The sequence below is a fragment of the Xenopus laevis genome, chromosome 4L (assembly GCF_017654675.1).
Source record: "Xenopus laevis strain J_2021 chromosome 4L, Xenopus_laevis_v10.1, whole genome shotgun sequence".
NCBI lineage: Eukaryota > Metazoa > Chordata > Amphibia > Anura > Pipidae > Xenopus > Xenopus laevis.
The window spans coordinates 40,186,636-40,214,493 of NC_054377.1; the positions used below are offsets into that span (position 1 = coordinate 40,186,636).

At 39.0% G+C, this 27,858-nt stretch overlaps 1 protein-coding gene across 5 annotated transcripts; it reads left to right on the top strand.

Annotated features, from left to right (window-relative positions):
• Positions 1–1,305: 1,305 nt before the first annotated feature.
• On the top strand, positions 1,306–27,858 carry slc7a6.L (solute carrier family 7 (amino acid transporter light chain, y+L system), member 6 L homeolog). 5 transcript variants are annotated; one of them, XM_018256313.2, is made up of 10 exons: positions 1,306–1,329; positions 6,655–7,198; positions 8,293–8,418; positions 9,389–9,533; positions 11,413–11,536; positions 12,440–12,543; positions 14,116–14,212; positions 19,048–19,197; positions 19,677–19,860; positions 26,607–27,634. In XM_018256313.2, exons 2-10 carry the CDS (start codon positions 6,691–6,693, stop codon positions 26,699–26,701), a joined length of 1,533 nt encoding a protein of 510 aa, XP_018111802.1. In that variant the 5' UTR covers positions 1,306–1,329; positions 6,655–6,690; the 3' UTR covers positions 26,702–27,634.

A 27,858-nucleotide genomic window follows, 5' to 3' on the forward strand; every position in this document is an offset into this window, starting at 1 on the left:
TAAAATAGTCTTGTTTTATGGAGTTTATTATGGCATGATTCATGGCAAGATATGTATCTTCAAGACTGCTAAACTTTATAGATATTATCAACAACACAGTAAACAAATTTCACCCAATCAAACATGTATGCGTCATATAAATCCACACTTCAATACATCCAGTCACAAGACTTACCCCCTGCCACTAGAATCCTATAAATAAAATTCATAAACAAGTTTTACCAATCAATCTGTGTGCATCATATAAATGTAGTTTAATCTAGGCTGAAGAAGCCTTTGGTCCCTCCTAGCCATTAAAAAACAATCTTTCAGCTGAAAAAGCTGCTGTAGCAGCAGACAAAAGAATAATCCAAAACATCTTTGATTATCCTGTCACTTCTCTCTTCTCCTGTCAGTAGGGTTGCCACACAAAAAGGGGCAGAGCCATGGGTAGTGCCGCAAGAGGGGCTGGCCCAGTAGCGTAACTATAGGGGGTGGGCCCTGGTGCGCGACACGCAGCCGGGCCGTGGCCCGCTCGCACCCCCTACTCCCCCGGTAGTTCTGCCACTGGCAGAGCCACAGCGCCAGAAGAAAATGTACGTTTTCACCAGCGGGCAAGGGCTTTTTTAAATGGTATTACAAATTACCCGTGGCTACATTGCCGGTAAATTTGTAATACCGGCCCCGGTAGGTGTTTTACCGGCTAGGCTGGTAAAAAACCGGCCGGGTGGCTATCCTACTTGTCAGGAATTGCAACAGGAACAGAATGATGGGTAAAAACAAGGTGTTATGAAATATTTCCTGTCTCCATGAGAATTTTCTAGCAAAAATTAAATTACCAACACTATATAGATGGCGGTAAAATTTTGCGAATATTCTGGCGTTAATTTTGTCTTTCGTACATTTCGCTGTTTAGTAAACCAGGCATTAATGTGTACGTAGTTATTTTTAGCAAATGCGATAACTGGCGAAAACATATTCTTGCTCAAAGAGATTCACAAATTTATATTTACCGCAGGTTAGTAAACTGGCGTAAAAATATTTGACAACAAATTTGTCTGTATTTTGTGTGCATAATTTTACTGTGCTTTGGTAAACGGACCCGTGAGCACCCGACGAGGAATAAAAGTAACAGGTTATAGGTAAGCGAGTTAAGAGCAGTCCTTTTGGTTTGAGATTAAAATACTGCTATTGTCCTACTTTTAGCCCCTTCATCGCACTATTAAGCAAAGAACACGTGCGTCGCACAGGATTAGACATCAGCACACACAACAAAAAATTTGGGTGACGTTTTAAATCCCTCCCCCCAAGTCACGTGACGCCGGCAGCGGGCGGAGAAGACTTGATAAGGTTAGGACTGAGGGACCGGGAAGAGTAGTTCTGTGGTCCGGAGACAGGGCTTCTGGTTGTGGCGGAAGAAGGGATCTCACACAGGGAGTGGGTTTGGGAAGGACATCTGGAGAGTTGTGAGAGTAGGTAAGCACGACCCCAGCTAGACTGGCAAACGGTAGAGGAGACTCAGGATGCTGGAAGTGGGCTAGGGGCAGAGACAGGCATCCGAGCAGCGCACAATCCGCACTAAGGGAAACAACAACAGCCCTTATGATGAACAGAGACAGATTTGCTTGCGAAGCTTCATAACCCTTACGAGATACTGAGTATCGGGACATATTCTCTATTTGCTACTGCGTTGGCGTCTCACTATAAAGGTCAGCATCCCAACCTGGTAAATATAACCCTTCTGTGACCAGCGCAAGGCAACGAGCAGCAGGTAACCTTGTGGCACTCCCTCGGGTAGGGTTGGTAGGGAACTGCCCTGTTAATTATTGTTACCTTTTGTTTAGTGGTTTGGGGGTTGTTGGTGGCTTTGCAGGAAACAGCTGCTGGAGAGACAAAGCAGCCAGGGCAAGGTGAGAGGCACAAGGGGGAGGGAATTGGGATCTAGTACTTGTTTATTCCAAAGCAAAGTCTCAGCCCTGTTCTCCCTTCTACAAGATATTGCCCAACCCTGAGGTAGTATAGCAGAAATCTGCTGCTTCTCATAGCAGACAATATGCTCTGCAATCACAACACATATTTCTACTTTTATAGACTTCAATTGTGTCTGTAATTCTGCTCTCGGTGCATTGTCAAAGGGAACAGACACCTTTTCATAATAATCTCCTCTCTATATTAATACAGTAGAACCCCCATTTTAAGTTTTTCAGGGGACCAGGAAAAATTAAGTAAAACCCGGGAAAATGTAAAAATCAGGGAAATGTGTTAAAGTAAATTTTTCCTCAAGCACTGAAAGGATATAAGCACAGGAGTCTGTTTTACTTTGATATACAATATTTACTGTGTTAATAACAACAAGGGTTAAAAATTGCAATGTTGATGTTACTCTATGGGGGGCATGTGCAAGGCCTCTTTGTCAGTCACATACACAACCTAAAGCAATAAGTGATTGGTGCATGACTATAAGAGGCAGACTTATTGGAATTGACCATTTACAGACAGAACCATGCCAAATATACATCTGGTTAGTATTGTAAACCTCTATATTCCACTAATAATAACAATTAGATGTAAAATCCGGTAAAACATTACTTAAGATTAGGGAAATGCACCCAATGAAATGCATTATTAATTGGTGGGACCACAAAAATAAAGTGTAAAATGCGGGAAAACTTAAAACCAGGGGACTTAAAATCGAGGTTTCACTGTATATATTAATAGCAGGTTATCGTTTATGACCATGGTCGTTCTGTATTAAAGGGAATCTAAACTGGTTTTGGGGTAATGAAAGAAAATGTAACTATAGACAGTTTTCCAGGATATTTTCAGATTTCAGTGGTTTCAAAGTTATTTGTAAATGTAATTGCCATTGGAAAAAAACATATGTTTATATCTTTATGTTATCCACATTTGCCCCTGGTTCTTGAACTTAAAACAATGTAGTAGTGGAATATACACCCAGGTTTTGGCATAATAAAATATAATATAATGCTAGACAACATTCCAACATATATTAAAGGAAACACTAACCTCACTTGTCAAGTTGTTAGGTACCTGGGTTTACCTGTTACACCGGCCTAGTGAGCCTCTTTAAAAGAAATGTACCAGCCCGTGGTACTGCTTGCAGAGCACTTTAGCACCATCTTCATTGAAGTATTTTCAGTAATTCCGTGCTGTAATTCCAACTTCTGTGGTACCGAAGGCTGGAATTTTTCTGGTCTACATGGTGGAGGGCCAATAATGGAAGCCAGTGTTATCCACTCCCTGTTTTTAGACCACACCCACTTTAACCACACCGATGATTACCCCGTGTCCACATTAATAGCACACCAAAAAAAACAAATGGTTGGTGCTCACTGCAGGGCTATCACTCCTGAAAAAAGTTAAAGGAACAGTAACACCAAAAACTGAAAGTGTTTTAAAGTAATGAAAATATCATGTAGTGTTGCCCTGCACTGTTAAAACTGGTCTGTTTGCTTCAGAAACATATAAACAAGTTGCTGAGTAGCAATGGCGGAAATTGAAAAACGGCTATATGGCACAGGATAACTAATGGATAACAGATAACACCATTATGTTCTACAGAGCTTATCTGCTATCTGCTGTGTAACTTGAGCCTTTTCTCCTTTGAATGGCTGCCCCCATGGCTACACAGCAGCTTATTTATATAAACAATAGTAGTGTTTCTTAAGCAAAGACAGGAGTTTTACTAGTGCAGGGCAACAGTGCATTATATTTTTATTACTTTAAAACAATTTAATTGTTTGATGTTACTGTTCCTTTAACAACTTAGCACACATGTATTTTACCTTTCCTTGTAAACCTTTTCATACGAATCTCTCTGTAATATAGCAGGTTATCGTTTATGACCACGGTTGTATGGAACACACAGGGAGCATAGGGCAGGCAGAGTATGGCACACACAGGGGGCATAGGGCAGGGAAAGTGTGGAACACACAGGGGGCCCTATGCAGGCAGAGTATGACACACACAGGGAGCATAGGGCAGGCAGAGTATTGCACACACATGGGGCATAGGGAAGAACAGAGGAGGAGACAGGGAAACCCACCAGGACCACTCTTAATATGTACTACATACAGTGACACAGTGCTGGTGCCCCATTAGCATTTTGATTAAAGTGTGAACAATGTGGGCAGTTTCAGTCTGGGTCTCCGGTGTGAACAGTACAGGGCTTAAAGATGTAAACAATAGAGGTGTCACAGTCTTACTTTGAGGTTTAAACAATGCAGGGGCCAGTTAATGTCCGTAGTGATACCTTTTAAAGCTTTCACATGGTAAGCGGGCATAGCAGGCACACTTTCATGTGGGGGGCCACACAAGGGATGTCTGCGGGACGCCAGTTGGACATCCCTGCTCTAGTGTATTCACTGTACAGAAATCCTGGGAAAAGTTCTGCGAGAATGGCTAGAGAACAGGAAGTTGCACAATGTGGTTCTTAGCAAACAGCACCCTGGACTGGTGCTCCAGTAATTTGAAAAAAAAAACCCACAATAGCCCAGGGTACTGCATGCTAAGCACGATGCTGGCGGTGCTAGTAAAGCTAACAAAGTAAAATCACTGGGGAGTGGGGTTAGGCTGCCTGCTTAAAGGAACAGTAACACCAAAAAATGTAAGTGTTTTCAAATTAATGAAAATATCATGTAGTTTTGCCCTGCACTGGTAAAACTGATCTGTTTGCTTCAGAAACACTACTACAGATAATATAAACAAGCTGCTGTGGAGCAATGGCGGAAATTGAAAAACAGCTAATTGGCACAGGTTAACTAATGGATAACACCATTAGACAGACAGAGCTTATTTGCTATCTGCTGTGTAACTTGAGCTTTTTCTCCTTTGAATGGTTGCCCCCATTGCTACACAGCAGCTTATTTATATAAACTATAGTAGTGTTTCTTAAGCAAACACAGCAGTTTTACCAGTGCAGGGCAACACTGCATTATATTTTCATTACTTTAAAACAATTTTATTTTTTGACGTTACTGTTCCTTTAACAACTTAGCACACATGAATTTTACCTTTCCTTGTAAACCTTTTCATACGAATCTCTCTGTAATATAGCAGGTTATCGTTTATGACCACGGTTGTATTTTATTAAAGGGAATCAAAACTGGTTTTGACGTAATGAAAGAAAATACAACTGTAGCCAATTTTCCAGCATATTTTCAGATTTCAGTAATTTTAAAGTTGCTTGCTTCAATTCTCTCTCCCACAGTGGCATCTCTGTGGGTTGGGTGCAGGATAAAAAATGGAGAAAAACTTTGGGTGTTGGCAGGGAGCGGAATTGGCAAGCATTGGGTTAGGGTTTTTAATTAATGTATACTGGAACATTTCTTAGAATTACATTTTATTTCACTTTGCAAAGAAAAAAAATGGGCATAGTTTACTGTTAAATTTAGGGGAATGCTAGGAGTACTGTACAAAGGATTGACTTCTGAAAAAAGCCAATTTAATCGTGGGTGACAAATCTCCCTGTCTACCATCACCCTTATCTTCTGTAGACTATCTTGATCCTGCATTGTTTTGTGGGACAGATCCTGTAATTATAGCTGGACATGAATCCTCGGACCTGGGATTTTCTGGATTATATATATATATATATATATATATATATATATATATATATATATATATATATATATATATATCTATATATCTATATATCTATCCTTATCTTCTGTAGACTATCTTGATCCTGCATTGTTTTGTGGGACAGATCCTGTAATTATAGCTGGACATGAATCCTCGGACCTGGGATTTTCTGGAGTATATGTATATGTTATTTGTTTTTGGAAGTTCTTAGTGTTTATACACTAAGTAGTATAGTGCTTATGCTCCTTTTCTACATTATGGCAACTGATCATGTAACAAAAAGCAGAGTGTATGTACCCTTTAAATGGAGAGTGTAGGTCCCTTTTAAGAAAGCACTACAGGTATGCATAATATTTAGTAGTTGGTTGTGTAGAAACAATTCCTATGGTAATTGCCTTGGGCTTCTCTGGTAACGTTAGATACATATTTCAATAGCCCAAATTTCCCTCCAAATAATTGATTTTTCAGTGTAACATGCTGGGACCTTTCATGAATTGTTCTGTTGTATTCAGTGGCAATTGCTTAAGGTATAGCATGCAGAAGCAGTTACCATTTGAAAATTATCTTTTTAGGCCAAAATGAGTATATTATTAGGAACCAATCTGGAAACATCATAGGCCCAGATTCTGTCTTTTGCCAGTTGCTTTTTAAAGGAGAAGGAAAGCTACGGAGGCATTAGCTGCAATAGTGCAAGCTAGAATGCTATATTTATTCTGTAGAATGTTTTACCATACCTGAGTAAAAAGCTCTAGAAACTGTTTGTTTAGGATAGGAGTTGCAGTATTAATGTGGTGTGACATCACTTCCTGCCTGATAAGGCCTACTTCGTCTTAACCTTTCCTTCTCCTTTAATCCATTCAACAGATAGCGGTTTGCATAGTCTGATTTTCAGTTTAATGGATTGACATGCCTGATAAGAATCTCCTAAATATTTGCAGATTGCAACCAATGGACAACTCTGTTGTGACCATCACTTCAGCAGATTGGCCAGCTTTAGTAATTTACAAACAGATATAACTTTTGCTTTTTGGAATGAACCATGTCTCATTGCATTATGTTTACTTTTAGTATTTTAGGTTTGGTGTACAACTTTAAATTCACAGCATGAAGGAGACGGAGAACCAGACTGTTCCTCTCAATTCTACAAGCCCTGAAGATACCTCTAATACTTCTAATATGGCTTCTGAAGGCACCCATGAGACCATGCAGCTAAAAAAGGAAATTTCATTGCTTAATGGGGTCAGCCTCATTGTGGGCAACATGATTGGCTCAGGAATCTTTGTGTCACCCAAGGGTGTGCTTATTTACTCTGCCTCCTATGGCCTGTCTCTAATACTTTGGGCATTGGGGGGCATCTTCTCAGTTATTGGGGCCCTTTGCTATGCAGAGCTGGGTACTACTATCAAAAAATCTGGAGCAAGCTATGCTTACATACTTGAAGCCTTCGGTGGCTTTGTTGCCTTTATAAGACTCTGGACCTCTCTACTCATCATTGAACCCACCAGCCAAGCTGTCATTGCTATTACCTTCGCCAATTACCTGGTGCAACCCGTCTTTCCATCTTGTAACCCACCTTATATGGCATCCAGGCTGATTGCTGCTGCTTGCGTGTGTCAGTATTATGGTTAAATTGTGAAGCATTGCTTATGACAACTGCTATTTAGAGTTGTGAAAATTTTTTTTTATACTGTTCTGCATCACTGGTTGGTCCATAAAGTAGGATAATAGGCCTAAGGGAGAGAGTGTTTTTCTGTCTGGATAGAATAATTAATACATCTAGGAGGGCACACTATAATTAACCATTGTGCACCTACATTAATACCATTAAGGGTTAAACAGCAATATTGGAATAACAGAAAAGTCTGCACAACCACAAGTTATTAACTGACTAGGCAAGAGTTGTAAGATGCATACTTTCTATATTTGTTGAAGGGGAGATATCATGAATTGTAAATGCAGAGTGTATATAGTTTATGTAAAAATAATTTTTTTCTTAAATATGATGTAATTTTTATTCTATAATTGATATATTACTAGATAACTATTTTCACTGCATCCGAAACTTTCTTCAAATTTTCTACCTTTTTTACTGGCAGGCTCATTGGTGCTAACTTGAATATCGTATTTGATAGACAATTGACTCCACCAATAGTGAAAGCATTTGTTTTTTTTACAAATCCACTCTTTTCTCATCCATTGCTTGTGGTGTTTCCTTGTGAAGTCATCATTAAGCAATGCACAGTGCTGTGGCTGTATACTCAAACAGGATCCTGTATTTCGTTGCACTGCAACTGCGCTGCATGCAAGGGCACATTCTAAAATGGTACAGAATAAAACCCAATCATTTATAATCATAAACATTTTTTTACATAAAATGTTTATACTCTGCATTTTTTGTTCCTCTATGAGGGGGCTGCCATATTTGTGCAGCATTATTGTAGTCTGTTAGCATTAGAAACTCGGGTTAAGAAGGGACACTCGGGTTGGCAAAACCACCAGGTTTAGGAACTTCAAGTGACCAAACTATCCGCATAAAACGATCAATATGACCTATAGGTAACTTTTAATGTAGATTAATATTTTGAAAAGAGAATTGTTAGTGTCAGTATCACTTTAAGGATATATTTTACAGATTATTCATAGATTTTGTATAGTATATATGAACACGTAACTAAAAACTGTTTTTTTTTTTCTTTTGGCCTGTAGGTCTCATCACATTTATAAACTGTGCATATGTAAAATGGGGGACACGAGTGCAGGATCTTTTTACCTATGCAAAGGTCATTGCACTAATTGCTATTATCATAACTGGGATTGTCAAACTCTCTCAAGGTGAGACAGACTTGGAGAATATCTTCCCTCAAGAGCTATGACAGAATTAAATATTTTTATTGAACGTTTGTACTTTTGGTCTTTTATATTGTGACACCGTTGTTTCCTCTTCCAACCGGGGAATGGTGCTTACATATATGGTTGCCAAAGGGCTGGTAAAAGTTATGTTTGGTTCTATTAATTATGTTATTAATGGGGAAATTTTAAAGGGTTTGTGCACCTTTGAGTTAATGTTTAGTATAACATAGAGCAGGAGCCCCTAACCTCTTTTTTTTTTTTTTTTTTTTTTTTTAACCTGTGAGCCACATTCAAATCTAAAAAGAGTTGTGGAGCTACACAAGCATGAATCATGTTCCCAGTGGTGCCAAATAGGGCTGTGATTGGCTATTTGGTATCCCCTACATGGACTGGAAGCCTACAAGTGGCTCTGTTTGGCAGTACACCTGATTTTTATGAAACCAAAACTTGCCTTCAAGCCCGGAATTCAAAAATAAGCACCTGCTTTGAGTCCACTGGGAGTAACATCCAAGGGGTTGGTGAGCAACATGTTGCTCCGAGCCACTGGTTGGGGACCACTGACACAGAAAGTGATATTCTGAAATAATTTGCAGTTTTTCATTTTTTTTTCATTTGTGGTTTTTGAGTTATTTTCAGAAATCTGGTTGCTAGGGTTCAAATTACCTTTGCAACTATGCATTAATTTAAATGAGAGACTTGAATATGAATACGAGGTCCTGACTTGAAAGACCAGTAATAAAAAGTAGCAACAACAATAAATTAGCAACCTTAGTCAGAAGAAAAGGCAAATAATTAAAAAAATATATATAAAAATAAATAATGAAGACCAATTGAAAAGTTTTTATAGAATTGCCCATTCTGCAACATAATAACAGTTAACTTAAAGGTGAACCACCCCTTAAACAGAGAAAAGGTTAATATCCTACTCACTAGCCATATCTGCTTTCTCTAGGACAAACAGAGAACTTTGAAGATTCCTTTGCAGGTTCATCATGGGATGCTGGAGACATCTCTTTAGGACTGTACTCTGCACTTTTCTCTTATTCGGGTTGGGACACACTGAATTTTGTAACTGAAGAAATTAAGAACCCAGAAAGGTAACTCTTGCTACTGTACTATATTGATATATTGAGTCTTAAAGTTCCAAAAAATTACTCAATGCTTTATGGCTCCGTAAAGTCCAACTCCACGGTGGGGCGGGGATCTGAATGTGGTGTAGGGTAATAGATCTTTGCTGGGCTGCTTTAAAATGTTTGAAGATATGGAAGCCACTAACCATAATAAGCCGTAGTTCTGTAGATTACTTTATGACTCTTATTCACTGTCTGTTTTTTATAGTGTCATTTGTATTGCTCACATTTTACCAATCTAGGATACATAGCACCTGCCGTAGTCATTTAAGATCTTGTCCAGAATTTTAAAGATGTACGTTAGTTATTTGAGTAGTGCTTTTTGTACATTCCTTTCAGCCAGATCTCCACAGAAGGGATTAAAGTCTGTCTACCTAAAACAAAATCTTTCTCATCCCCATGTATCATGTCTGGTAGTTTTTATCTCATAACCAGAATATTTTTGCTTAGTAAGTGGAAAAGCAACATAATTATCCATTAATGCTTCATTATAAAATAAAGAAAAATCCCTTTAAATTAAAAGAATAGACTATATATTTTCAATATAAATTCTATTTACCTGTAATTTGTTTGTGCTGAAAAAGGGTGTATATTGTATACTGCCCTTTACTATCCTTCCTCAAAAGTAAGAATTTAAATTAAGCCTAACCTGTAATTATGATATAAAAACCTATCTAGTTCTCTCCTATAAATATCATTAAAGGACATGTAAAGCATACATTTTCCTGACATGTATAAAAGTTGGGCATATCTTCCCTACCCAAGTCACATCATTTGTGCTGCATATACCCCCTCCATTTGCCAGCACCATCACATTTTCTTAAAACAAATAGCAGCTTTCACCCGGCGGCCATTTGCCCTCTGACACATCACCATTGACATCTGCAAACAGGGCATGTATGCTATAACGTTCATGCAATGCAGAATGCAGGTTTACATAGGCACAACATACTTTGATAAAAAGTTCTGCTGGGGTTGAGCACGGTAATGGTTAAGCTGAGCTCAGGAGAGGTGGTTAGGAAAAAAAAAACCAGACAAGAGTTTTTTAATTTGAACCAGCAATGCTACCTTTTCATTGGCTGTTAGACTGGAGGGTGTGTTTAGTAATCTGAGCTGAGAAGAACTAAGCATGCTCATGAGCCAACAGCCAACGTAAATTCCTGAGGAAGGGGGCCAAGTGGGTTAGAGGAGAAGAAGGGATTCTAAATGATGAAGGGGAAGCTGCAGCTTTACTGTTAACCTTCTAACAACCAGAGTGGTATAGGTATCTAAAGATTTCAAAGAGACTGTTCACTGATTACATTTTTGTGGGGAGGGTTTACATGTTCTTTAAGTGACTAAAACAGTACCTTCTATTGAATATTCTTAACGTACCTACTGCTGTTTTGGTCAGCACTTTGTATAGCACCACACAGTAGCCATGCAATGATGGTGAGAGATTTGGGACGGTTTTGTTAATAGAAAATTCATCAGTATGTTGAAATATCCTTTAGAAAGCGATAGCTGTGGGATAAGTTCTTGACACAGTTATATGAGGATCTGTTACAGAGGATAAATGTTCTAAATAAATCAAGGCAACTTGCATTAGAATTTTATTTTATATAGATATACACAAATCTACACAACCCGCTTTACTGCACATATATCAAGAGTAATACCTCCCATAAAAGGTTGGCTGAAAATTATGATTGCTACAAGGAGAATTATTGGGTCGAATTGTGGGTAGGGGTGATAACGTTTGACATGAGACACATCTTTCATTCAGTTAAGAAGAAAAATTCAGATGTTTTTTAAGATTGTCTTCATGTTCATCTCCTTTTAACAGTCTTAATTTGCTTGGTTTCAGGAACCTACCTTTATCCATTGGGATTTCCATGCCACTTGTCACTATTATATATATTTTGACCAATGTAGCTTATTATACTGTTTTAGATTTCAACGCTGTTGTTGCCAGTGAAGCAGTTGCAGTGGTAAGTAGGCCTGTTTTCACAATCTGCATAAAATCAACATATAATTGATAATTAAATATATAATCTGATACTCAGATTAATCAACTACTGATTTTATACATGTTGACCATACTCTCTGAAAGAGATATACTTAAGAGTAACATTCGTATTTAGTTTTAAATTTACTATTTTGTAATTTTTAATATAGCAAATATTAAGCATGCACCTTCAAATAATATGCTTGTCTTAAGTAACCTAATTTAATAACTAGAAATTAGTATTTTTGTTGCCTTTGCTTTAATTGCAGCTTTTTTTTTTTACTTAAGGCTGAAATCACACTTGTTCACACTACTGAATCACATTTTCTAACTAGTTGAATCACAATTTGGTCTAGGCATTGCAACATACTGCCTCCAGTCTGGACCACATTTGTACTTGTAATATTAGGGTTGGGTGGCAACAAAAATCAACCTTAGACGCACATAATCTTTATTTGGCTTCTAGATCATGCAGAGAAAAGTGGGGAAAAAAGACATCAGTTTTCAAATTTAATTTAGAATAGCCAAATGAGTGTCCTATAATCTGATGCTACAGGTCTGACTATTGATCAATTGTCATTTATATTCTATATTTTAAATCAGTCCGTAAGCTCGGGTAACTAACGGCAACCCAGAGCTTGTTTTGTGAGTCAACTGAAACATGATGGGGAACATCATAGCACATGCATTTTGGGTTTGATTATTGTTTAATGGTAAAGCCTACTTATTCCTCAGTAGGTTTCTAGTCTTTGATCGACTAATAATAATAAGTAGTACTCTTTCAGTAGCCTCCCTCTTTCTCTTGGTCACTTTAATTTTATTGTTCTAATTTTCTGTAAGAAAACATGTAATCGCGCATTCCCACTGCTTTTTTTCTTATAATTAGACGTTCGCTGACCTGGTATATGGCGTTTTCAGTTGGACAATACCTGTGGCTGTGGCACTTTCCTGTTTCGGTGGACTTAACTCTTCCATTCTTGCTGCCTCCAGGTAAAGCCCTTTGGAATTAATAAGCATCAGTGCTACCATCAGATAACTGCACTGGCAACATTTAGCACATACAGATATATGTTGGTGGAGTTATAAAGCTTTTTAGTGGTTTTGCTATATGCAAGAAACCTGCTTAGAATCTGAAATACTTCTAAAAATTATGTAAGCGTCTTTTGCAATTTAGAAGCTATGCTGGTTTCTAAACAAGTTTTCTATGCATTATTTACTGCTCCCAGGGATTTACTTGGATCTGTTGGGGTGTAAAAAAAAATTGTAAATTTCAGTGGCAAATGCATATTTTCTTATACAATTTACAATCAAGGGTAAATGATCTTTATTTCAAGCTCCACTACTTTATAAATATATGGTTACTTTTACAACAGTTTACGGATTTTTTTGGCATGAGCAGACCGGTGGAAGAGTTGAATACCCTTATTAATCTAAAGTACAGTGACATATTTTACTTGTTTGGTTTAATTAAGATCTACTTATTTTTATAAGTTGATGTCTTCAAAAGAATAACCTTGTGCAGACTAAGCTTTTCTGCAGGGAGGCTTCATCCTGAAAAACTTCAGTTTAAACCACCTTCTTTGTTTTGAATTTAGAAGTCTTAAAATAGCTGTGGTTTGATCACACCCCTGACCAGATCCTTAGCATGTTTACAAAGATATACTTGGTACTGGCATTACCCTGTAGAAGGCAGTATATTTGGGGGGGGGGGGGTTGTGATATATTATTATGATATAACCATGTGCAAAAAGTTCAGGTCTTGTAATCCATAGCAACAATTTAAACTTCTTATGACATTGTCAGGTCAATAATATGTAGTATTACTCCTTTTATAACACTTTAATCACTTGTCACGTATACCGAGTATGCATGCTGCTCAGCCCTGAATGTAACGGCTATGGTTGTCTCTCCATGAGACCATGCATATTTCTTTGTAACATGCTTATATTTCATTTGTGATTAAAAAACAAACAAGTTGCACAGGAGTACAAGCATAAAGTAGACTGCATAATTTACTACTGGCAGTTTGTTGTACATTGCAGCCTGTTTTCTTTTAGTCATTTCACAAACACTAACTGACGAGGATGATTGACTATAACAGTTCCCCTAAGAAACAGTTACTAGTCTACACGAAAGCACTTTATTACATATGCAGCATTACCAACTAAAACTAGTACCTCACAGCAGTCATTACATTCAGTCAGCCAGAATAAAATTAACAAAAGTTGTTTTTGACTGCTCAGACAAAACTGTAGCAGCTATACATTACCCTCTCTAATTAAAATTTGAAACCTATTAGTCAGAATTAGATTAACTCTGTCCACTAAATTGAAAGTGTGAAGCCATTACATATTTACACTAGTGAAATATGAAACCCATATATTTGCTTAGATGTTTATACCTGGAATAGTACTGTGATGACCACAAACATTATCATTAAGTAATGTCCAATTGTTTTGCATGCTCCAGCTTGTAGGCGTACAAATCAATTATCCTTTAATAAAATGTTTACATGTCGACTCCTTGACAACTGAAGTTAATGTTTAAAGTATTTTTCGGCAGGCTGTTCTTTGTTGGAGCAAGGGAGGGACATCTACCTGACATGCTGTGCTTAATCCATCGAGAGAGGTTTACTCCTGTGCCTGCACTGCTGTTTAATGTAAGATTAATATATCTCTCTCTCTGCATCTTCTGCTTACAAATAATGCCTGTAAATACATTTCCCACTTCTGTGAGGTCAAATTAAATGGCAGCTTATGCATGCAGAAATGGAGCTCTACATTCCCAACAGCATGGCACCCAAAATGTTAATGGGAATTTGCATATTTAAAGATACAGATCAATCTGTCTTGAGATTAATCCATTACTATTGATCTGGAGGTAGGCAAGCAATATGTATTGAATAGATAATCAGTGTGTTGTAAGCAATAATTACAACAAAACAACAAGCAATTTTTCAAGATCTCCAAAAGGACATGAAAGAAATTGATACTTACAATAGTTATTTTAGGCATTTTGATGCTGTGCTGAAACATGCAGCAGACAAACATCCTGAAATCTTAACTGTTTCTGGACTCCAGCAACTGCTGGAAGGTTGCAATTATGTGAAAGCTTCAGGCAAAGAAAAATGTATATACCTGTATGGGATCTGTTATCCAGAAAGCTTGGGACCTGGTTTAATTTCGATCTCGATACTTTAATCGGCAGATTTATCAAGGTCTGAATTGAAAAATTTAATTTTCAAGTTTTTTTTTTTGAGTTTGTTGAAGTTAAACTCCCATGAATTCGAAATTCGACTCTTGATAAATCTGCCCCTAAGTCTACTACAAATAATTTAAAGGACAAGGAAACAGTTTTTAACGATATAATCATTTTAAAGTCCACTTACACCCCTCCTTCTCAACCGCTAACTTTTTTTTTCGTAATATCTTGTCTAAAGGTTATATTCCCTGCATGCACAGTAACTCTTGATTTGATGATCGTGTCCACCATTTTGGACTACAGCACGTCAGAATCTAAGTCCTTCCTGCTGTTTTGCACGTGTCAGTGTGTAACAGTAGTTGCGGCAAATCAGTCCCTTTTAAAATAAACTGTATCTCTTCTGCAGCTTTGTTAATCCACTCTACCTCCCTCTGGAAGCTGCGCTGGCACCGGCAAGATTATTGAAGCAGCAGTGGGGGTATGGGTGCTTCTGCTGAAGATTAGCCGCAGTCAAAATTAACCCATTAATAACTGTGCCTTGCAGAATGCAGAGCAGGAAGGCCAGCCATGAAAGGATCAAAGCACACATAGCTTAAAGAGGAGGAGGTTAAATATAAACTTAGCAAATCGGTCCCCTCTTAAATAAAACACTCTTTTGCAGCTCTGTTAAACCTCTGGAAGCTGCTCTGCGCAGCATTTCTTTTAGGGACCTGACAAGATTAATGAAGAGTAGGAAGCAACGGTGGGGGTTGCTTCTGCTCAAGATTAGCCTTGGTCAAAATACATACCAAATATATTTATCATCATCATCATTTATTTATATCGTGCTGTCAAGATACGCAGTGCTTTACTGCAGTTATAGCAAACCGGGAATAAATGGTGGATAACAAACAAGAATTACAAAGTACAATAGGGTTAGAAGGACCTAGAGATTAGAGTTTACAAACTAAAAGGTTAGGATACAATTGAGACATTAGGATTATATAAACATTTTGTCATTTTTGATACATTAATGATTAATTAAGGTACATCGAATAAGCCTCTTTAAACAGATGGGTCTTAAAGGAGCGCTTGAAAGTTTGGAAAGAAGGAGAAAGTCTGACAGCTTGTGGCAGAGAGTTCCAGAGAAAAGCAGAAGCCCGAGAGAAGTCTTGTAGACGAGAATGGGCAGAAGTGATCAGAGGAGAAGTGAGGCAAAGATCAGAAGCAGAGCGTAGGTTTCGTGAAGGAGTGTATTTGGAGATTAGAGATGAAATATAGGGAGGGGTTTCATTATTAAGGGCCTTGAATGTGAGTGTAAGTAATTTGATTCTAGAAGAGATTGGGAGCCAGTGAAGGGACATGCATATGGGAGCAGCTGATGTTGAGCGGCGAGCTAGATGAATGAGTCTAGCGGCCGCGTTTAGAACAGATTGGAGTTGTGAAAGGTGACTTGTTGGAATACCTGTGAGGAGTAAGTTGCAGTAATCAAGGCGGGAGATGATGAGAGACTGAATCAGTGCTTTAGTTGATTCTGAACTGAGATAGGGTCGTATTTGAGCAATGTTGCGCAGTTGAATATGGCAAGATTTTTCCAGTGTTTGAATGTGTGGTGAAAAAGACAGATGAGAGTCTAAGATAACTCCTAGGCAGCGTCCCTGTGTGGTGGAATGAAAGGTGGTGTTGTTTACGGTGAGTGATATCTGAGGGACGGGAAGATCTTGGAGGAAATATAATGAGTTCTGTTTTTGAAAGGTTCCGTTTCAGGTGGCGCTGTGACATCCAGGTGGAGACAGCAGAGAGACAGTCTGTGACTTGGGAAAGGACAGAATTAGAAAGATCAGGAGTAGACAAGTAGAGTTGGGTGTCATCAGCATAAAGGTGATACTGAAGTCCAAATGACTGAATAAGTTTTCCTAGTGAAGTTGTATAGAGCGAGAACAGCAGGGGGCCAAGAACAGAGCCTTGAGGAACTTCGACAGAGAGTGGGAAAGTAGTAGAAGTAGAGTTAGAGAAGGAAACTTTAAAGGAACGGTCAGACAGATAAGATGTAAACCATGAAAGAGCAGTGTCCCGAATGCCAGCTGAGTGTAGAATGTCAAGGAGGAGTGTGTTTGCAAAGAGATAAACAAAAAGAACACCAAGAGCCCCAATAGTGTAATATGTATTGGTAAGGGATAATGAAATAAGAGTAGATAACATATACTCACAAACCAGGGTTACCAATAGGCAACCACTGTAAAGGCATGTGGGGAGATTGTCCTGACCCCACTCAGGATTAAGAAGTCGCTCTCTGTAGATAGAAAAAGGGTATCAACCCTCCTCCCAGGGTGGACTTAGTATTGTATAAAAAGAACAGAGGCGCCAAAAGAATAAAAGGATATAAACGAGTTAAAAAACAAAAACTTTGTAATCAGAGGAGGCAGTAGTGGACTTAGCTCCTCCAAGCAGACACAAAACGACTGTAATTAAGCAGTTACAGCATCTGGCAGTAGTATACACACTTAGCGCCTCACAGAGGCGCTAAGTGTGTATACTACTGCCAGATGCTGTAACTCCTATGTTTATTGCCTGAAGAAGCGGGTCTGCTTAATTACAGTCGTTTTGTGTCTGCTTGGAGGAGGTAAGTCCACTACTGCCTCCTCTGATTAAAAGTTTTTGTTTTGTAACTGGTTTATATCCTTTTATTCTTTTGGCGCCTCTGTTCTTTTTATACAAGGAGGAGTGTGTGGTCAACTGTGTCAAAAGCTGCAGAGAGATCTAGAAGGATTAGAATGGAATAATGACCTTTAGACTTTGCCAATAGAAGATCATTGGTTACTTTGGTGAGTGCAGTTTCAGTCGAGTGTGATGGGCGGAAGCCAGATTGCAAGGGGTCGAGGAGGGAGTTGTGAGTGAGATACTGGATCAGGCGTTTGTAAACAAGCCTTTCTAGTAATTTGGATGCGAATGGAAGAAGGGAGACCGGTCGATAGTTAGTGGGGGAGCTTGTTTGTATAATGATGGAAAGGTACCAGTAGAGAGTGAAAGATTAAATAGGTGGGTAAGTGCAGGAGAGAGTGTATCAGAGATTGGGTGGAGAAGGCGAGCGGGTATGGGGTCAAGGGAGCAGGTGGTGGGTTTTGAGCAGGCTAGAAGTTTGCTAACTTCATCTAGAGTTGCAGGTGTGAAGGAGTGCAAAGTAGATATGAGTGGACTGCACGTTGGTCTGAGATTGTTGTCGGACGGTATGCTCAGCCTAATGAGAGCGATTTTTTTTCATTAAAGAAATGAGCAAGGTCTTGGGCGGTAACATTAATAGGTGGAGGGGGGCATAGGAGTGAGTTAAATGTGGCAAACAGTTGCTGTGGTTTGGAGGACATAGTAGATATTAGATAAGAGAAGTATTGTTCTTTGGCTAGTGATAGAGCTCGGTTATAGCAGGAGAGCATGAATTTGAAGTGCATACCAAATATATTTTAGTAACCGGCTGCAGTGTGTTAACTCTTAGAGAACAGCTATGGAATCCCAACACGGAATCCCAATAACAATACCCATTAAAGAATCCAATTGGCCAGGCTTGTATGGAGGGAGGGCAGACATTTGCATATTTAAGAGAGAGAGACGGCTGCAGGGGAGAGAGCGCTCCCGATAACTTAGTCCTAATGCGCATGCGTTGCAGTCAGGGTCATGAGAGGAGCCCGGTGAATTCTGGGTGTTTGGCATTCTGTACTGCAAGCATTTGTGAAATCGTCTGCGATGGATCTTTTAAACAGAGGCATGCATCAAAGAAATTTCTACACTGAATAGAGGTACACCTTTTCCTGAACTTCATATTATGTTTGGCCTTTCCTTGTCCTTTAAACATTTTATAAACCCAGTGCGATTGTTTCACCTCCAGTAAGGATTGATTATATCTTAGTTAGGATCAAATACAAGGTTCTGTTTTATTATTACGGAGAAAAAGGAAATCCTTGTTAAAAATCTGAATTATTTGATTAAAATGGAGTCTATGGGACATAGCCTTTTCTTAACTCAGAGCTTTCTGGATAACCGTTTTCTAGATTGTGGATCCCATACCCGTATTATTAAAAGTAGAGATCATATTTTCCGCTAAATAAGTAGATATTATTTGAAATGTATTTGCTCTAGAAAAAAAAAGTATAAATTGTACCTTTATAAGATGCACATAAAATATATGCATGGCTCATATTATTATATGGCTCAGATGATGTATTTCATTTAAACATCAACAGAAAATTTCTGATCACTGATAGTGTGTATTATCATTGGTTACTCCTTGTTCTTTATATTGTTAGTATGCTCTTTATACAGTGTGCTGCTACCCTCGTCTATTTGGCTGTGAAAGATGTCTTCCAGCTTATCAACTATTACAGTTTCAGTTACTGGTTCTTTGTTGGCCTGTCTATAGCTGGTCAGATTTATCTGCGCTATAAAAGGCCTGAACTACCACGACCAGTCAAGGTGAGTCCTTATGTTATTTACACAGTGAAGGTTACAATGCTATCCACAGGAAATGTGGTCTTATTATAAAGCAAACACCAACACAGGGTCATTTAGTACATTTCCTATAATAAACGAACGTATGCCTATTATACTCTTTGTTGTTGAACCACGTAAAAAACAGACAATACATGGACTGAGTTGGGCTATCTATTTGGGTATGTACATATTGCATGGAATTTGTCAGGATATAAACCTTTTTGTTAGCAAAATGTAAATATTTAGAATTATATAAGAAAAAAATCCTTAGTTTTAGATGCATTTATTTATAAAACTCTCAACTACATTGTCTTGGCTTCTCTTGTATTTTAGTGCCTTGCATCATTACCCTTTATATGCTCACTAAACCCCCCTTGCCTTTTCTCTGCTTAACACTCCCCCCCATAGTCTTGTTTTTTTATACTCTCTTACACAGTGTAACTTTCTTTCCATTTTTACAGCTCAGCTTGTTTTACCCCATCGTATTTTGCCTGTGTACAGTCTTTCTGGTGATTGTTCCACTGTACAGTGATACTGTGAATTCTCTTATTGGGATTGGCATAGCCTTGTCTGGGATTCCTGTCTACTTCATGGGAATTTATCTCCCTGAATCCAAAAGGCCTCCTTTCATTAGCAAGATTTTAGGTAAGTCTTTTAAAAACAGAGCTCTCCAAAATAAGTATTTGCTATGTAGCGATATTGATCAATTTTAATATATAATATTTTAAAGATTGTGCACGTTTCTGAATATATTTAGACTTAAAGGAGAAGTAACCTCGCTGCTAAAAGCCCTCATTCTCCACTCTCCACTGGCTCCCCTTCCTGCATAGTGTTATATTTGGAAAAGTGACCCAGGCAGCAATACTGATTGATATATGCGGAGTAGTGAAGCAGAGCTCATGGGTGGCATGTCCGGTAGCTTCGGATTTCTTTGTGATACTTTTCATCAATTTACGTAGCTTTCCGGCTGCAACTGTGTATGCACCGAAAGCTTAAAGTAATTGTTCAGTGTAAAAACTGGGTATATGGATAGGCTGTGCAAAATAAAAAATGTTTCTAATATAATTAGCCAAAAAGATAATGTATAAAGGCTGGAGTGACTGGATGTCTAATATAATAGCCAGAACTACTCTCTTGGTTTCCACTGATTGGTTACCAGGCAGTAACCAATCAGTGACTTGGGGGGGGGGCACATTGGTCATAACTGGTTGCTTTTGAATCTGACCTGCATGCTGAGGATCAATTGCAAACTCGCTGAACAATTATTTCCCATGTGGCCCCCTTTCAAGTCGCTGACTAACTCACAGAGTTAGAGAGCTGAAAAGCAGGACGTTTTGTTAGACATCTGCTCATTGCAGCCCATATTGATTACATTTTTGGCTAACTAACTATTTTAGAAACATAATTTTATTTTGCACATCCTATACATTTATCCAATTTTTATTTTAAATTTTTCAGGGAAGGGGGGTACAAGGGGGATTTAAACAAAACATAACATGGTTCACAAGCATAGTTGGATTATACATACATTATTTCAGAAGGATGGGGCTAGTTCCTGCCCTGTCAAAGGGAGCTTAATCTGGAATCTCCACCAGGTTTATGTCTAACTACGGGCTCCATATAGCCATCATAAATATCCATCAAACTTTGCCGGGCAGCCCCGAGCGACATATGTAAGTTTAATGGATGGTAACACTTTATTTACTAATTTGACCCAGACATTTATTATTGGAGTATCAGTTCCCATCCAGCCCATCGCCACCACTTTTTAGCATAGAATAGCAGTATTCTCATGAGTGATCGAGTCTTATTCAGGGGGAGCAGATCCTCTACCAACCCCAGTAGACAAACCTCAGGGCAGCACACTTGGGGTAGGTTCAAATTGTCTGGCAAGTATTTTATAACCTCCTCCCAAAATCTATGTACTGGGATCCAACTCCATGCCAGATGCAAAAAGGACGCCTCTGCCTCCCCACAATGTGGACATTCACCTACAGTCCGTCCGCCCGCCCATTCTCCGAATCCTTGCTAGGGTGACATATAATTGGTAAACACATTTAAATTGAAATTAACCTGTGAATAATAAATGAGATTAAATCCCCATATAGCGAATCGGTGGTTTCCTCCCATTGCTCCTCACTGAGGGCTGGGAGAGATCGCTGCCAGCATCTTTGAGCTTTGGTAAAGGGAGGGGGTGATAGGACCTATCAGTACCTGGTATAACCTTGATGTTAAGTTAGGGGTGTCTGGATTATGTAGGATCTGTTCCACCAGGGGGTTGTATATGATATGTCAAGAGAGGAAAATTGGGCCCTGAAAGCATGGCATAGTTGTAGATATCTGTACAATTGTAGGTGCAGGGGTTCAAGCTTGAGTTTAAGCTGTTGATAGGTAGGGAAGGACTGGTCTGTCAGGATATCCCCCCGGAATTTCAAGCCTCTCGGCTGCCAATATGAGAAATCTTGTAGGGTTTCAAGATGGGGAAGGTTAGAATTCCGCAAGAGAGGTAGAAAGGGGGAAAGTATTGGCGGCGCATGCCCAGTAAGTGTACAAGCAATTTTCCAGGCTCTAAAGAGGGTAGTCAGTGTAGATGGGCAATCTTCTTAGTCCGCCAGTTTACTATATGGCATTCTTTATAGCCTCCAGCAAACCCAATCTGCTGGCTAACAATACAAGGGTAGGGTCATCTATGTCACTGTGGAACCAGGTATGTATGTGATGCATCTGACTTGCCAAGAAATAACGTAGGTGGGGTAAGGCAAGACCCACCTTGTTAATCAGGGCTATGAGAGAGCACCATGCAATGCACAGAGATTTATTGGCCCAAAGGAAGGGAATGAGGATTGAGTTGAACCTGTGAAACAGGTTCTCTGGGACCCATATCGGGGAATTATGCAGCTTATAAAGCAATTTTGGCAGATAAATCATTTCATACAAGTTTACTCTACCCCAAAGGGTTATAGGAAGCTTGAATAATACTGTTGTTACAGCCTTGAATTGTTCAATGGCTGGATCTATATGTTCAACCGTATATGAGGAGAGGTCTGGTGAGATAACAATGCCCAAATATTTGAATTTAGTTACCCACTGGATGCTCCCAGTGTTAGTGGCATCCAGTGAACTAGGATCCTAGAGCCCATATTGTTGTGTTTGGAGGTGGGTATATACTCTCCTGAGGTTAATAGCAGTTGATTTTGCAGGCATAAAACCTGTTTGATCCAAGTTAATGATTGTGGGGCAACCTTTGCCAGTCTCGTGGCTAAAATCTTAGCAAAAATCTTTGCATCTGTGGTAATGAGTGATGGTCTTATATGAGTCGCAAGACTCTGGGTCCTTCCCTTCTTTGGCAATTAGCATTATGTTTGCCTTGTAAAACGCGGGAGGAAGAGTTCCCTGCTCTATAGCATATTCATAGGTTTTGAACAGTTGCTGGATTAAGAGGTTGCCTTGCAGAATATACCAGGCTGTTGGGAATCCATCAGTGCCAGGAGTTTTATTTGAGGGGAGAGCCAAGATTCTCGTGTAAGTCTGGGGAACTGTATCATCTCTAGGGATTGGGATAATTGATCTTGGGAGTATGTGGCTCTTGATTTATATAAATCCTTGTAGAATTTGACAAACATCTCAAGGATTCCTTGTGGGGTAGAAATCGGAGTACCTTATTTTGTGTATCAAGGTTTGGGAGTCCCTGGCTATGGCCAGTCTCACCACCAGTTTCCCAGCCTTATCTCCCTGGTCAAATATCCTTTGGTCTCTATATAATAACCGTTTCCTAGTCAATTGTAATTCAAGGGACCTTTGTGCCTTACATAGGGTCTAATGGGTAGCCTCTGTGGATATTTGGATGTGGGGTTCCTCAGCCTCTCTAAAGGCTGTCTCTGCCTCCCTGAACTCTGGTTTGGCCAACCATCTGGTTATTGCATTTTCTCCAATAAAGGCTCCTCGGGCCACTACTTTGGAGGCCTCCCATAAAATATCTGGGCTAGCAGTGCCCTGATTAGTGTCCGAATAGGCCTCATATGCTTCTTGGGAATGATCAGTCTTCTTCTGTGGCAATAGTAATGGCCAGGGGTGAGTGATCTGAGAAGGCTCTGGGAAAGTATTCCGCAGATACCACCTGTTGGGCAAAGTCTGCCGAAGCTAAGGCACCCTGGTGTTCCAAGAGATTAACGTAAAGGTCCCCATAGATGTAAAGATTTTTCTTTGCCGAACGACCGATTTTAGCGAAATATGACCAATCCGTCAAATTATCGTGAAGTTATTGGGATTCGAACGATCGTACATCTTATGATTTTTTGTCCGACATCTGTCAGAAAATTGATTGGCCAGGTTAAAAAATCTTATCGGTCCCAGTGCAATCTATCTATGTTTGCAGGGCCAAGCAGGCAGCTACCCGTCGGTTTTGCTGGCCATATCGCCTGAAATGGTCTTTTTAGTTGATGGACACATCGTACATTTAAACAATCATTTCGAGATAATCGTGGTCTCACGATAAAGAAAAGATCTTTTAAAGATCTTTTCATCTATGGCCAACTTCAGAGGTTGCATGAGATCTGTCACCTGTTACAGTGCTAATAGTTAGACATTTTGCGTATGCAATGGCAGTGTGAACCAGTTGACAAAAAAACTGTCCCAAAGAATCCCTAACCCACCCTGCTCATCCCCCCGACTAGGGTTGCCACCTGGATCTGTGTTTTACTGGCCTGGCCAGTAAAAATTATGGTTGATCTCAATGTTATTAAAAGGAAAAAAAGAATCTATAGGAAGGCCAGTATTTTTTTTCTGGAAAAGATGGCAACCTTACCCCCAACATGGGTGGGCCTAGACCCTTAACTGTGAAGAAACTCTTACGGGGAGGAACAATTGTGGCCAGGCTACAGTCAGTTGCCTTAATCTGATATCATAACATTTCAGTTGTGCCACTATTGTCTGTTAAATGGGCTCATAGCCAGTAGCTGTGATATACAGTGCCTCAGTTAACCCAGGATTGGTAAATAGTTCCAGTGGAGTTGTGAGAATTACCATGGGGGGGATGTCTTACATTTTGATGCTTGCCTAGGTTTATGTGGTTAGGCTTTTTTCACACCCTGCTGTGGTAAGCCAACATCCAAAAGTGTATATATAAATACTGGGGCATTATCCAGACTGTGTCCCGTAATTATGGCCAAGGCACATGTGTATAATTTGTATCCAGGATATGAATGTCCAGGTAACAAGGCATCAAAATATCTCAGTTCGTATTGTGAACTACTGGCATGAGTTATGTTTATGTGTAATCGCCAGGGGTGTCTCTCCTGTTACATAGCGGCTTTATACTTACTATAGGCCAAGCCCTCGCCATTTGCGAAAGGATGCTTGCTGCTTCTGTACCGAAGCAGAGTAATCGGGAAACTGGTATATGCGGGCGCCATTATAGGTCAGCTGATCTTTTTTGCGGGCCGCAGTCCAATAAGGTGGACATTATTCTGCTACAGCATATTCTCGATGTCTTCTGCCTTAGCCGAGACCTCAAGCAGCTACTTGGATACTCGGGCAGTCAGGGACTCGTATTGCGTCTTCCACAGCCGCCATGCGCTGCCCCACGTCTTTCGTTAGTTCCCGGAGGTTTTGAACGTCCTGGCGGAGGAGCGAGATATTCACTTTAATGGTGTCAAGCTGTGATGTTGTGCTGGCATGTGACTCGTTTATGGGCTGCAGAAGATCCTTATTCGATGGCTCTGCTGGTGCAGCTGCTTCTTGTGGTAAGATGGGGTCTGGGGCTGTTTGAGAAGAGGAGAGGTATTTGTCCAGCCGGGTCGTGTTTCATTTGCTTTCCCATGTTTCACACAGAAAGGCTGCTGATCTCCTGGTAGTATTTTGCGATGTATTTAGTAGAATCAAGTACAGGATATTTCTTGTAGGGAGCTACAGGTTAGTGCGTCTGCTCACGTGCCATCTTGGCTCCTCCCCCATCCAAGTTTTTTTTTTTTTTACACTGAATTGTTCCGTTATGTGTCGGCTCTCCCATCAGAAAGAAATCTGAAGCTACACTTTACTACTCTTTAACAGTTCAATGTAAAAATAAAAACTGGGTAAATAGGTTTGTGCAAAATAAAAAATGTTTGTAATATAGTTAGTTAGCCAAAAATTTAGACAGTTTTTATACTGAACAATCCCCCAAGTGTGCTGTGACAGGCGGAGGATTAAGGAGGTATCGGGTGTTCATTGGCATTATTTTGCTAGCAGAGGATTGACCACATCTGCCTTTAATCTATGGGTAGGACTACATGGATGTTTTTGGCGCGATCTTACCCTCTGCGACAAAATGCATGCGATTTGTCGCAGCGCGTTGGATCCTGCCGAAAACATCCGTGTAGTCCTACCCTAAGTTAGAATCTGATAAGAGACTATTTCTTAGGAAGCATATCCTTCTTATGAAAGAGAGAATTCTTTTAAAAACAGAATTTGGGCAAATTCACACAGGGTGATTTTAATGCTTACTTCTGCTTGAAAACCTGCCATTCTGCATTTCCAGGCACCAATTTCATGACAAGCACTTGTGATTGCAGACATTTATATAGGTCAGTTGGGGAGGGTTCAGGTGCTTTAGTTTTGTTTGTCTATGATATAAAACCACCCAAACCTGCCACACAAGTTATAAGAACATAAAGTCAACATACAAAATCCCATATGCATGAAGAATTTCTTTTTAAGATGAAAGAACATTATTGTCTATTTAATGTCTATTAAATATTGTTTATTTAATCTCACTTTAACATCTAGATTAAATTTTACAACATAGCTTTATGTGCCTAGCTAAATGAGTACCAGAATCCTTTGTGCTTCATGAGACAGGATACTTCTCCCACAATTACATCACATTTTTTTTATATCCTATATTTAGAAGTCTTGTTTTCTAATTAGCATTTGCTAAGTTTTAGAATGCATGATTTAATAATGGGTGATCGTAAACGGTGTGTGTAAGTGTACATGTATAGTTTCTATGTTATATTGTCACAGAGGATTGAATCACTTTGAATTTTTTTTCTTGTGTAAAACAAATCTCTACAAAGTGATTTGATTATGATAAAATAAATAATAGCAAAGTGCACACCTCTTCAAGTCAGCATATAGTTAATGCACTTTTGGCAGCAATTACATCTTTGAGTCTGTGTGTTTATTTATGTTTGCTTTGCACACCCTTTGGCTACACACAGGTGATCTCCATTTAACTAATACTGTGCCTTTGGAAAAAATGGCAACACCAGTAACGACACTTTGTAGATATTAAAGAAACATGAAATCCTCAATGCTCTATTATAATATAATATGAAAACTGCTTTCTATAGACGTGTGTGTGTATATAGAGCTATAGATATATATTTCATAGTTTATGGGTTTCTATTTTCCAGCTTTTCTTACACGGTGGACTCAGATGATTTTCAGCTGTGTTTTGACAGAGATGGATCCTAACGATGAAAAAAAAGAAGAAGCAAAATCCAACTAAAAAAGGAACAGTGCAATAAGAAATGTGGAATGAAAAGAACTAGCTGCATAAATAAGGTTCCTGGTAAAAATACCAGTTTATGGAGATGATGAGTGCTAGATTGCACAGAAACAGGATATTTATATGGGTGTTGTTGGATGATCTGCAGAGTTAAGATCAAACATCTCCCTGGATTGATATACACTCCTTCTGTTGAAATTTTAGTGCAATTTTGACAAAAATTAATTTCACACACCATGTGCATAAACAGGGAAACTTTCTCTTCCTTTTTTTTTTTTTTAATCAAAGCACTACTTTCAGGAAACCACTGATACAAAACTGCAATCTGTTAAATCTTACCTATCCAAAAGAACATTTGGGGCAGTATTTACACTGATGTACTTTCAGTTCACTTGCCAAATGGAGGAATTCCATTATAACTATATTTGTGTTGCACAGTGTAAAAACAAAATCATAATTTAACTCCCAGCTACTGGAAAAAGTGTTCCTGTCAGCACAGTCTTGTAGCGTTTTTAGTTTTAAAAGGTTTTTATTGTCCTAGCTAAAATTCCAAAGTGTAGATAATGAACTATCTATGCAAAGTGTTTCAAGTATATACAGTAACAGACAGGAATAAACTAGTTAGCTGGAACCCCGTTCTGGTGAATTAGATTCTAGCATATAATATTCCAACAGTATCTGTTGACTAGAATTTTTAAGTTTTTTTTTCTTCTTTTATCTTACTGTCCCTCTTTTAAAGTTAGTGAACAAATTGTCAGCAATATTGTCTAGCTTTGAGGTACTGGTACTCTCTAGGGCAGGTTTGCAATGGAGCTGCAACAGTTCCTCTACTTGATGGAGTCTACTGGGGAGTTTTTGTTTAACAGCTACTAAAGGGGTGAGGTTTGTTTATGCCTTATGGGTTGGTAAAAGGGTATGAGTGTTATTTTTTTTTTTAAAAATTGTGGAATTAACATAAGTCAGTATAATATAGTATAGTAATGTGCTAAAAAAACACATTACCGTATATTGCCCCTTAGTTATTTAATTAGTTAATTCAGGGGAAGGCACAACATGCATTCAGTACACTATGTACATGTGCCCTTTAAAATGTATCTACTTTTACAAAAAGTTGTGTGTGCAGGCATGGCTATTAAATTATGTATTTTCATACAAAA